Genomic DNA, 12,421 nt, shown 5'->3' with positions numbered 1-12,421 from the left:
TATATATATATATATATATATATATATATATATCTTATGATGGGGGAGAAACAATTAGTTTATGTGAACTATTTAATGCTATTCATGTTGCAGAAACTTGATTTCATTATTTTTTGTTGTTGCCCTTTTATTTGATAGACATACATATTATTCATGTAAATATAAATTTTTGCATTCTATCCGTTGATCACTTAAAACAAATTTTTAATTGTTAATAGTGTTTAACATACTTTTTTTATTTGTAATTGTATCAGCTTATTTATTGTGTGACAAACATGAGTAAAAAAGGTCAAAGCAATGTTGCTGCTACTGCAGATACTCAAATAAAGAAAGTAGTTTGGACTGAAAAAATGCTAGAAAATTATCTTGACATATGTATTACTGAGATTCATGTTGGTAACCGCCCAAGAACACATTTCAATAGGACAGGATGGAAAAATGTGATAGATAAATTTAATGAAAAAACTGGAAAACAATATTGCTATAAACAACTAAAGAACAAGTGGGATAGTTTGAAAAAAGAGTGGTACATTTGGAAGAGATTGATAGGCAAGGAAACTGGCCTTGGATGGGATCCGGTGAAAAAGACAATTGATGCGTCCAATGATTGGTGAGAAAAAAAATTGCAAGTATTATATTTGTACTTATTTGTTTTTGTTTAAATGATTTAAAAAATGTTTATTATTGATTTTTACATATACCTAAATACAAGAAGTTCCAGAAGCAACCAAGTTTTGCACAACAAGTTTGACTTATGCTATGAATGTGGAAATATTGTTTAGAGATATAATTGCCACTAGGAAGGGATCTTGGACACCATCCATAGGGTTGGTTTCTAATGATATTGGTGTCATAGATAATGCAGATGAAATGCTTAATGAAGATGACAATGTTGTAGAAGGTTTAGATGTTTTGGATGATGAACCAAATCTCAATACACATGGCATGGATGATATTCTTGCTGATTTGGATATGCGGGATAAAGGAAATACGAAGTTTGGTCTTGCGGTTCAATGTAAGAAAATAAATAAAATAGTTCAAATTGTTAGTCAACATTTGACTCGTATTTGTGATGTAATAGAAAGTAAAAATACAATGACATCTAAGAGCTACGATAAACCTGAATGTAATATTGAAGAGGCTATAGATGTTGTTCGGGGGATTGCTGAAAGAGAAAATGACATTGACATCCTTAAGTTTGCAACAGATGTATTTCTTAAGAGATCACATAAAGAGATGTTTGTGACTATTAAAGAATCATGGTTGCAGATTGACTTTATTAAGCGAATGGGAAATAAAGAAATTAACCGTCGTAACATAGATTAATATTATTATTTTTTAATGTTGTTTTGTTATAAACTATTTTGAGAAGTTGTAAGGATTTATTTGAATGTTATTTTTTTTTTTTTTTTTATGTGTTGATTTGTATACTAAGGTAAGTATATTATAATATTTAATAACTACGTAGATAACTACGTAAATATATCTTTTTCTTATTTTTATGGGTGCTTATATATTTATTTTGTGCTTATTTCTTTCTTTATTTTATTTTTTTCCCTTATAGACATGGACAATAGTGATTATAGCACTCAAGATGATACAAGTGATAGTGATTATGGTGAAGAGGAAAATGAAAATGAAAATGATGTTTTTATTCTACCAGCTGCAGCAGTAGAATTTGTTGAAAACTATTATATGCCATATATTGCAAAGGAACCTTGTAGGACCTCTTTTCAAATAGGTTATAAGTGGGTTATGGAGATTCTACAAGGTAATCCTGATAGGTGCAAACAAAATGGAAATACACGCATTTCTTTACTTGTGTAAAGAATTGAAGGAAATATATCATTTAAGAGGTACTAGGAAATTAACTGTTGAAGAGTTGGTGGCAATGTTTTTGAATACTTTAGGCTATGGGTTTGGGAATAGAATAGTGGACATTTTACTCATGTGTTTAATGGTTGTTTCAAGAATGACGATTGACATTATTAATCCTATTGATAGAAAATTTAGGGATGTTCCAAGCAAAATTCGTGATGATGAGCGGTATTGGCCATACTTCAAATATTGCATTAGAGCCATTGATGGAACCCATGTGCTAGTTCAAATTTCTCCATCAAAACAAATACCATATATTGGTGGAAAATGGACTCCTACTCAAAATGTTATGGCTGTTTGTGATTTTCGTATGTATTTCACATTTGTTTGGGCTGGATGGGAAGGTACTGCACATGATACACATATTTTTTTGGAAGCTATTCGAAAGGAAGAATTGCAATTTCCACACCCACCTAAAGGTTTGTATTTAATAAAAGGGGAAACTTCACTTACCCCCCTATACTTTCGCGGTTTTTGCAGACACCCCCACATTGTTCAAAAACTCTCACTTTGATGTATTCAACTTTCGTTTCCTTCCACTTTGCCCCTTCCGTTAGGATTTTGTAGTTAAATCAAACGGTCAAATGAGTAAAAGTCCTTTATAGCCCTAATTTTTTTTTAAATTCCAAATTTACCCTTATTTATAAATAAAAAAATATTATTATAATTATTATATTTAAAAATAAATAAATAAAACAAATAAAAAAGTGACCCATCGGCGGGTCACAAATGACCCCCGATGGGTCTTGTGACCCCCGTTGGGTCAAACACCGTCAATTTTTTTTTTTTTAATATATAATAATAATAATATGACCCGTGGGTCACAATACGGGTGGGTTAGATCCACCGGTAAACCCACGGGTCAGGATTTATAAAAAATAAATATTTTTTAATAAAAAATAAGGGCAAGATTGGAATTTCACACCCCTCCATTAGGATTTAACAGAAAATCCTAACGGAATAGGCAAAGTGGAAGGAAACAAAAGTTAGATACATCAAAGTGAGAGTTTTTGAACAATGGGGAGGTGTCTGCAAAAACCGCGAAAGTATAAGGGGTAAGTGAAGTTTCCCCTTAATAAAAATAACAACTATGAATTATACATGAAAAAAATATACATTTCAATATTTTTTATGACCGTTATTCGTATATTTTTTTTGCAGGAAAGTATTACTTGGTAGACACAGGATATCCTCACATGAAGGGATACATGGGGCCATACAAAGGGGAGCGGTATCATCTACCAGACTTTCGTCGCGGAAGCTAACCGAGGGGTATGCATGAAATTTTTAATCATGCACATTCATCACTTAGATGCACTATTGAAAGAACATTTGAAGTTCGGAAAAATAAGTAGAAGTTATTGCATTGCATGTTGAATTTTCCTTATGATAAACAAGTGAAAATCGTGGTGGCGTCTATGACTCTTCATAACTTCATTAGGAAGCATGCAATAAAGAATGCTGAGTTCCAACCATATGATGATGATGAGGATTTACTACCTACTGACTGTATAGGCGATGGCGAAGCACAAGATGAGTCAAACATACAACAATTAGAGACATCCAATGAAAATTCTATGAACATTGAGCGTGATCATATTGCTAATCTACTTCTAACCCGTTAATGTTCTTTTATTTTTTTATTTATGTTGTTGTGTTATAAACTATTTAAAATGTTGTAAGGATCTCCTTGAATGATGTTCTTTCTTATGTGTTAAATACTTTAAATACTTAAAAAATAAAAATAAAAATGATTGACATCACTTTTTATTACATATAAGTGCAAAAAAAATAAAATGTTAATGTTTTGTTACATAAACCATTACAAAATAATTTTTACTTGTGAAAGCTAACATTAGCCATTTTTATATAAAAAGGTTGGTATAAATTGAAAAAAAAATAAAAAATAATAATAATAATTAATTACCAACCTTAGGCCTTTATTGTCATTATCGACATGTGATGATTTTACGTAAAATGACATATATTTGGTGTTATGTAATGATTTTTTTTTTAGCTTATACTAAAAAAATCATTACATGTTCTTTATTGTCATTTTTGCAACTGAAATCACTTTTTTAGTTTTGTTACCAAACATCAGTAACATCAAAAAAACACTTAAGACATGCAATTACCAAACATGTAAACAGTTTTTCAGTAACAACACTTTTAACAAAAGTTCACTGATAAAAGCACTATATTCAAAAAATCTATTTTTTATCGCAATCCCAAACAGACTTTTAGTATGAGGTAGAACCGTAGAAGCTCATAGCAGTACCTGGAGAGCTTCTTAGACCCCATGTTCCGAGCTTAATCTTTCCCATGACCCACCAGCCCCAGCCACCAGTGGGGTGGCTCCAAGTCCAACCACCTATGCGGGTAGCCCACCGCTGGGTGGGGGGCTAGCGGTAGGATGCAACTATAGGTGACTTTTTCTTTTTTTCCTTTTTTTTTTTTTTAATAAAATAATTAAAATACATATCATTTTGATTTTTAACGGACGTCGCATAATTAGAGAGAGAAAAAATACAGAAAGAGCTCTTTCAAATTCAAAAATAAAAAATTAAGCTTTTAAAGTTAATATTTTAAAAGTGAGATTGATTTCAAAAAAACGTGATTACTCGAGAATTATCATATATTTAGGGTGCATTTAGGATTAACATTTTATAAATAAAAAGTGCAATTTTAAATCAAATTGCAAAAAAATAAACTGTTTGGAATTGCGTTTTTAAAAAATTGCTATTTGAAAACACATATTTTATACATTTTCAAATCATATGTAAGAATGTGTTTTTCTGAAAATGTACAATTTTTTAGGCTAAATTGTAATTTTAAAAATTAAATAGTAATTTTGTCAAACACTTAATTACGTTTTCAAAAACTTGTGTTTTTAATTCATACATTTGAAATCGCAGAACCAAACCCGAACCGAAGGACTCTTAGAATAAGCATATTAACTAGTCTTAAAAGGGAATTCTATAAAATTATGTATGTTAAGATCTACAATTTTGAATATCTGACTATCTGACCAAAAAGAAAAAAAGGACCAGGCCATCTAGAATAACCTGGAATACGCTAAGTTCAACAAAATTGAGATCAGTTCATTTTGATCGTTTGATCCTCAAGCCACCCATCAACTGTCAAATCCCAACAAATCCAATGATCCAAATCAAATGAATGGTCTCTGTATGTATTATATGCAAGGAACTCTTGAAAGCAAAACTAGCCGTTAGAAATTATGCGTGTGGGGTTTGTTCCCTTGACTTTCCTCCAACGGTCACATTTTGTCCTCTCAACCAATATGACCGTTGAGGCTCCCCCCTACACACACTCTATATCTTCCCCCTTCGCCTCCGCATTTCTCTTCAAACCAATCCACCATTTCCAAGCTTCCAAAACTCAAATTCCACAAAACCCACTTGACCCAAAATCTCCGCAAGTCACCAGAATCCGTTGAATTTCGCTGAATTTTGAGGAATCTTGAAATGGGTATCGGCATGAACAGCACCCCACCAAGCTCAGTGGCTCAATCCCACTACCACACCCACAAGGTCTTCCTGTTCTGCAACTACATTCTACTTGGCGCGGCCTCCAGTTGCATCTTCCTCACCCTCTCGCTCCGCCTCCTCCCCTCTATAAGTGGCTTCTTCCTGATCCTCCTCCACATCCTCACCATCACCGGGGCGGTCTCAGGATGTGCAGCGGCGTCATCGGGGACTAGCCGGTGGTACGCGGCTCACATGGTGATGACGGTGCTGACGGCAATATTTCAAGGGTCGGTGTCGGTGCTGATCTTCACGAGAACAGGGGATTTTCTGGGGCAGTTGAAGTCGTATGTGAGGGAAGAGGATGGAGCTGTGATACTGAAGTTGGCTGGTGGGTTATGTGTGTTGATCTTCTGCTTGGAGTGGGTGGTGTTGACTCTTGCGTTTTTCTTGAAGTACTATGCTTATGTTGAGGGCGATAATGGTGGGCATGCGATGAGGAGGAGTACTGCCAAAGTGCAGCAAGAGGAAGACATGAAGGACTGGCCATGGCCTTTCCAAGTTTAAGTTCAAGCAAAGAAGATGGTTTGATTTTCCTGATCATCCCAGTGTTGGCCACTGCAGCATATTATAGTATTATTCGTTGAATTTGATTCATTGGTTGGAGTGTTCTTTATTTATTCTGAATTGTATTTCTTTTTAATGTTTGCTTTACTGTATTGAGTAATTTCATAGGCTACAGAAATGTTTTATATTTTTGCTCCTCTTAATTTTCGGTATTGATAGTATACTTTGCCAAATTGCTTAAAATACTTTTGTGATGTTTTGTTTTCTAATAGAGTAAACAATTTGGTCTCTAAAAGAAGAGAATGAGAAAAAATAGCTCGTGACAAGAAGAATGAGCATCATAAATCTGCATATTATTAATTGTTTTTTTTTTTTTTTTGACATGTCTACACAAGAGGAGTAGGGGGGATTCGAACTAGTGACTTCCGCTTTTTTAGGCGTGGTCCCGGCCGATTAAGCTACCTCTTAAGGACGCATATTATTAATTGTTAGTTCTTAGCAAGATTAAAAGAAGAGGTGTGAGGGGGTGGGGGGGGAATTCTGAAAATAGATTGAAATTCCTGACTACTTAACAATATCCACTACAAATTTATTGGCTTACAAATTTGGATCCTTCTCCTGTTCATTTTGGTCCTTTAAAATACCAGGATAATTTTGCTCATGTGGCTCTTATGGGCTTGAACCGGAGAGGATCTTTAAAAAAAAAAAAAAAAAGTATTGCCAACCTTATTTATGTTACTTAATGACACATCAAATTCTAATTTAATCCAAACCCCTAATGGGAATAATGAGATTGCAAATTTTTTTAAATTAATAAAAATTTAAGAAGGTTAAGTGAAGTTCCATTATAAAAACAATGTTGTTGTAGCCGAATCGTAGAAGCTTTTCCGGGCTTTTTGCAAACTATTTCCTCATTTTTTTTGAAATATATATATATATATATATTTGGTTTGAAGTAGCTAGGCAAGATAGATGGCAAGAATGATCTTTAACATAATAAATACAAAGATAGAGAGATACTAATCAAGCGGTGTCTTCTTGGTCCTCTGAAATCATCCTTCTAAACAAGTACCAGTGTTACCAATACATAAAAGAGAGTGATGACCACTCATTATTCTAGCTGTTTTGGACACATGTACTCACCTTCAAGTACCTAAACGATCCATTGAATACCACATATAGTCATAATAAACACCAACTCTTTCTTTCTAGCTTAAAATTAACCTTCTTTTTTTTTTTGGTTTAAGAAAAGAAAATAAAAGGCACACTATAGTTGTCCTTTTTAAGGATAGAGGACAAACACAAGAAAACATGTGTAACTACAAAAGCCTTGATCAAATAGCATTTTCCCACCCCATGAAGATATCTACTGCAGATAACGGCGGCCATCAAATGGAAGAAGAGCTGGGCAATTTCTCTCCATTACACCATTATTTCTCTGCCAAACAACCAGCTGAATGGCACCGCGGATGCTTGCTTGGCCTTTCCTTGGGCTCTCTCCTCTAACCTTCTAATCCTTGGGGGCAAACCACACACGAAATCTTGAGCTCTACGCCCTTCTGCAGAAAGACCCCCCAACTTCGCTACATCCCATCTTCCAACCAGAAACTCCAAAATATCAGCATAGTCCCTAGCAGTGTATACTCCAAGCCGCTGGGCAACAGTTGAGAAGTGTTCAAAAAGGTTATCATCCCGCCCATCATACATCAAGTGGGCTGGCATTGACACCTTTTTCTTCATCATGTCAGCTAAAGCCATTACAGTGCCATCTGGGTCGATCTCAAACAGCTTCTCCACAATCTTGGTGTAGGCAGTTTCATGGCGTTTTTCATCTGAGGCAATTATGCCACAAATCTGTGCCAATTTCATGTCCCCATGCTCCTTAGCTTGCCTGGCTGTGTTCCCATGGGAGATGAATGTTGCCCTCTCTTGAAATGAAGTGTAGATGAAACCAAGGTATGGGTTGTTTTCCGTCTTAGGATCCTAGAAGAACACATGAAATTAAATTAGTGAGAATCAAATTGCGTTACAAGTCTATTTCCAAACATAAATCTTGCATAACAACTGCCACATGTAAGTTGGGCAGGAAAAGAAAATACAAAAAACAAAAACCAAGAAGAAAAAGCAGAACAAGAAAGTCTAGAGCATGAAAAGTTATACAAAACAATACTTCTTTGAAAATTCCAATCAAGTAGCTTTCAATAATAACAAAGCTTTGAAAATATATGGCAAGTCCCAAAAAAAAAAATGGAGTGGTGCCCGAAACTTACAGCCATAAAAGACAATCAACATTTTGTAACACTTCGTTTTTCAGAACGCCACTTATCACATTAATGTAAGCTTAACATACTGTCTAGTAAGGAAAGGGAAAATTTGAAAGTTTGAAAGGGAATTGAAATGAGACAAGAAACCGACAACCACCTTAGCCCAAAATATTGGTGATTCTGGTAGTTTGCACCATTTTCAGATTTAGAGAATTTCTAAAAGTTTTTCTCACATGCAAAATTTCCCCAAGTTCCTCCCTTTGGAAATTATTTCTGAACTGTATTTTGATTTTAAAAATAATAATAATAATAACCAAACTGACCAAGTGGGAACAATGATCTCACCATTCCTGACCCTATCAGATACTGAGTTGTCTTCTCAATTTGCTTCATGTCTACCCGTCCAGAGAGATAAAGATACTTGTTGAGAAGGTCACCATGCCTATTCTCTTCAGCAGTCCATGCCCTTGTCCATACTGCCCAAGAAGTAAGGCTTGCACCAGTCTCATCTCGAACTCCATCCAGGGTATTAAGCATTGTTTGGTAAGTTGGAAGGGCTTCTTCTGTGATCATATCTCCAACCAACACCACAAAATAGTCATCAGGAAGTTCCTTTGATTTTTCCCTCAACTCCTTGACTTGATCGTAGAATCCTTCCGATTTGGGGTCTGGCAGAAAATCTTGCGGTTGCCAACATTTCTCAACAGGCTTTAGGTGCACCAAGATGTTCTCCTCAGCCCAACCCTCCAGTGATTTAAAAATCTCGACCTTCTGAGGTGCCATGGAATGAGTCACCTGAACATGTACCTCCCGTGGAGGACAATAGGGCTTTTTCAGATTCTCTGCCGCTCTATAGCAAACAGAAGAAACGGTGATTAGAAACATAAACTTCAGATGAATTACGTGACAACCATAAATAAAGCCTTTTTTAATTCCCTAAGATTACAAAATTACAATCCACTCCCATTTTCCCAGGTACATTGTATTTGCACAAGTCCAAAGATGCAATCTCTTATATTCCTTTATTTCCAAGGATATTGAGCAACACGAGAGAGGACGCATGGACACAGAAACATATGCAACTTCAAAAACTGATTTAAAAGTTATGGGTGTGTTTGAACAAGAACTTCTCAAAGGAATGCTTCAAATTGCCACCAAATTTGGGCAGACATACTCTGGATACACTTCCATTTCTAGCAACAACTGAAAATTCTTGGATACACTTCAGTAAGACTCTAATAAATCAGTGGATAAACAAGCCAAACCGAGCCCTGCTTATTTTTAGGAATCACTTCATCAGGAATATTCAATTAAATGATGCAATACATTGGTCCTATGATCATTAAGCAAACTCCGAAGTGCATCGTGGATATGGTTCCATATGCACCACTTGGCTACACATTTACTAAGACCACATTCTCCAGTGGACTGGCGAGTTTAAAAATCAGGTTCAGTCCCTGATAATAATAAATACCTCATGAAACTTCTTGCAATAATATGCTTTTAGCAACATAAAACAAAATAACTTAAAGCTGAAAACAAAGGACCCAGCAGCTGAGAAAGAGAGAGGAGTTTTATATACATAGAAGTTGGAGAGAATCATCAAAAGTACTTAAAAAATGAAGACTTTTCCACAATGACTCAATCAACAAAGAATACTGATTTTAAAAGCAACTTGAGAGAGAGAGAGAGAGAGAGAGAGAGCACATTAATTGTATAATTGAAAAAGGGTATCCAACTATGCCAATCAAAGGAAAAACAGGGCCAAACTTGACCAACCACTACCATATAGAGAACAAACAAGTCAAAGATTCAGCAACCAAATTCTGAGACAATGAAAACTATATATTTTAGAGAGAAAAAAATATACACATGTACGGTTGTTGCTCACCGTATCACAAGTAGTTCAAAATATTCAGAACAAAGACCAAGACAAAGTTTAGGAGAAAATGTAATGTCGGTAAAGTTTAGGAGAAAATGTAATGTCGCTAATTGAGCATTTTGGCAGATAGAAAAAGTCAAAACAGATTTAACAACAGAAGGGGAAATATCAAATAATATATAATGACCACCCAAAAGAAAATAATGCTTTTCAGAGTAAATGATTACAAACCACACCAAAAAAAAAATCAAATTACAAGAACAATTTTCAGGTATAGAAATAAACAACTTTTAATTACCCACCAAAGAGAAAGAAAACTAAGACGTATAGAATTACAATTATATTTATCCAACAAAAGAAAAATCAGAATTACATTAAATTTGTTAGTACGAAAGAAATTATTAAATAAAACGACTAAAAGAAACAAAGAGAAGACTTGGAAAAATCACAATTACAGAAAATTCGATATCGAAGATTAAAAAAAGAAGAAGAATTACAAGAAACAGCCATTTAACAAGAAAACCAGAATGCATTAGGAAAGAGCAAGAAAACAAATAAATAAATTTTTTTTTTTTTTAAAAAAAAAAACATGCAAATACATTAAATAAATCATATTCCAACATATAATAAATGAAACCAGTGAACCAACAGGACCTAGTCCCAAAAGAAAAGGTTAACCATGAAAATCAGACCTAACTCTCAACCAATGATATAAATTAAACAATGCACGCATACATAAAAAAACTGAGAAGGACAAAGGAAAACCCACCATGCATGTTGCAGATCACATCAGAAAACCCATAAAAAGTTCACATAATTCGACTTCAAAAAGAAATAATAACATCAGGTAAGTAAAAGAATGGCCATTTATCTCCACCAATATTTTTATTGTTTTTCCAACAAACAATGAACAAAAATTCCATCGATCAAAAAAAATCAATAAAAGATCAACCCAGAGTTAAAACCCAGGTCATAAAATCAACAAGATAGTTAAAAAGTTAAATTGATAAATAGCTGAAACAATTACACCAGAATATTAGATATAGAATTCCGTGAGATACACTTTTCAAAAAGAAATGCGTCACATTTATTTCAACCTTCAAGCAACATGCAACTTGGATCAAGTTTAAAAACCAAAAAAAAAAAAACCTTATTAAAAGCACCGGAATCCACCCACCTACCCCAAAAAAAATCCAAAAGTTTTCATAAATTCAAAGCAATCTCAATGAGCTTTAAGGAAAAAGATAAAAAAGACGACTACATTTGAAAGACGAAAATCCATGATATCAAAACCACCCCCACATGATTTAACTCAACAATACCTATCTCAATCAGCATCAAAACGAAAAACCTAGATCAAAATAGTCACTAAAATCTCACCCATTTGCAAAAAATCACTAAACAAATATTCTTGATCGCACCCATTTGCCAAAAACCACCAAAAGCTCATTTCCATTAACATATTTGGAAAGAAACAACCAAAGAGCCCATGATTTACCCACAAAATGCATAAAAATGTAAGAAATAAATTACTTACTTGGACGTAGAATGCAGAGTGGAGGCCATTAAGAGCCTGGAAGATCTGAGATTAAGGGGTTTATGAGAAGAGAGCTTATGCGAAGGGAAACTAATCATTGAATTCAAATTCAGAGCCATCCCAATCCCCTCTTTCTTCACAACAAACGATTTGATATTGGGTTAGCTTATATGTATTTTGTTTGTCCCAAACCACAAAATCTCAAGCAACAGCCAAAGTGGAAGGGCAGAGAGGAAGAGTGGCACTCACAGAAACGAAGAAGTTGTACTCGGGAGAGAAGGGAAGCCCCGTTAAAATAGGCCTGCTCATGAAACGGCCATTAATTTTCCACTTAATTACAACAATACCTTCATTATCATGTGTTGGAATATTTTGTCCGATATAAATATCTTTCTGACTTTTTAATTTGATCTTTAATATTTAGAAAATGAGAGCGACTTGGGTGCACCTTTTGCAAAAAAGTCAGCTTTTGTACCACCAATAAGAAGTTGATTTACAAAAAAAGTCAGCTTTTGTGCCGCTAATAAAAAGTTGATACATCAGCCAATTTCATTAAACTTATATTTTAAATAAAAATTCAACCACACCAGATTATACTATAGATAAAATAAAAAATTAATTTTTTTTTTTAAAAAAAAAAAAACAAAAAACAAAATTGAAGGGGTGGCTGGCTGGCCACCCCTCCCCGGATTTGGATCCCCTGAAATCCTCAGGGGATTCCAGATTCTGGAATTATGTTATCCTAGCCCTTCATTTTAATCTAAAGGCTAGGATTTCGCCACGTGTCCCACTGAATTAAAAAAAATAA

At 34.4% G+C, this 12,421-nt stretch overlaps 2 protein-coding genes across 2 annotated transcripts; one reads left to right on the top strand and one right to left on the bottom strand.

Moving 5' to 3' along the window:
- Positions 1-5,229: 5,229 nt before the first annotated feature.
- Positions 5,230-6,133, top strand: LOC132171695 (uncharacterized). The gene has a single exon (XM_059583077.1). It carries the CDS (start codon positions 5,364-5,366, stop codon positions 5,928-5,930), a length of 567 nt encoding a protein of 188 aa, XP_059439060.1. The 5' UTR covers positions 5,230-5,363; the 3' UTR covers positions 5,931-6,133.
- An 808-nt stretch (positions 6,134-6,941) lies between these two features.
- Positions 6,942-11,878, bottom strand: LOC132171848 (stearoyl-[acyl-carrier-protein] 9-desaturase, chloroplastic-like). Its single transcript, XM_059583260.1, has 3 exons — positions 11,614-11,878; positions 8,540-9,044; positions 6,942-7,913 (listed from the first exon to the last, which is right to left on the bottom strand). The coding sequence occupies exons 1-3, from the start codon at positions 11,730-11,732 to the stop codon at positions 7,353-7,355; spliced, it is 1,185 nt and encodes a 394-aa protein (XP_059439243.1). The 5' UTR covers positions 11,733-11,878; the 3' UTR covers positions 6,942-7,352.
- Between the last annotated feature and the right edge of the window lie 543 nt (positions 11,879-12,421).

The sequence above is a fragment of the Corylus avellana genome, chromosome ca2 (genome assembly GCF_901000735.1).
Source record: "Corylus avellana chromosome ca2, CavTom2PMs-1.0".
Lineage (NCBI taxonomy): Eukaryota > Viridiplantae > Streptophyta > Magnoliopsida > Fagales > Betulaceae > Corylus > Corylus avellana.
The sequence above is the reverse complement of the archived record's forward strand: the minus strand, read 5'-3'. Positions and strand labels throughout refer to the sequence as shown.

Bases quoted from the DNA above. Each gene is read 5' to 3' on its own strand.
- LOC132171848 (XM_059583260.1), bottom strand. From the start codon at position 11,732: ATGGCTCTGAATTTGAATTCAATGATTAGTTTCCCTTCGCATAAGCTC. The intron at 9,045-11,613 runs GTAAGTAATTTA...TGTTTGCTATAG, and splicing joins ACTCTGCATTCTACGTCCAA to AGCGGCAGAGAATCTGAAAA. The intron at 7,914-8,539 runs GTGAGATCATTG...GTGTTCTTCTAG, and splicing joins ATCTGATAGGGTCAGGAATG to GATCCTAAGACGGAAAACAA.
- LOC132171695 (XM_059583077.1), top strand. From the start codon at position 5,364: ATGGGTATCGGCATGAACAGCACCCCACCAAGCTCAGTGGCTCAATCC.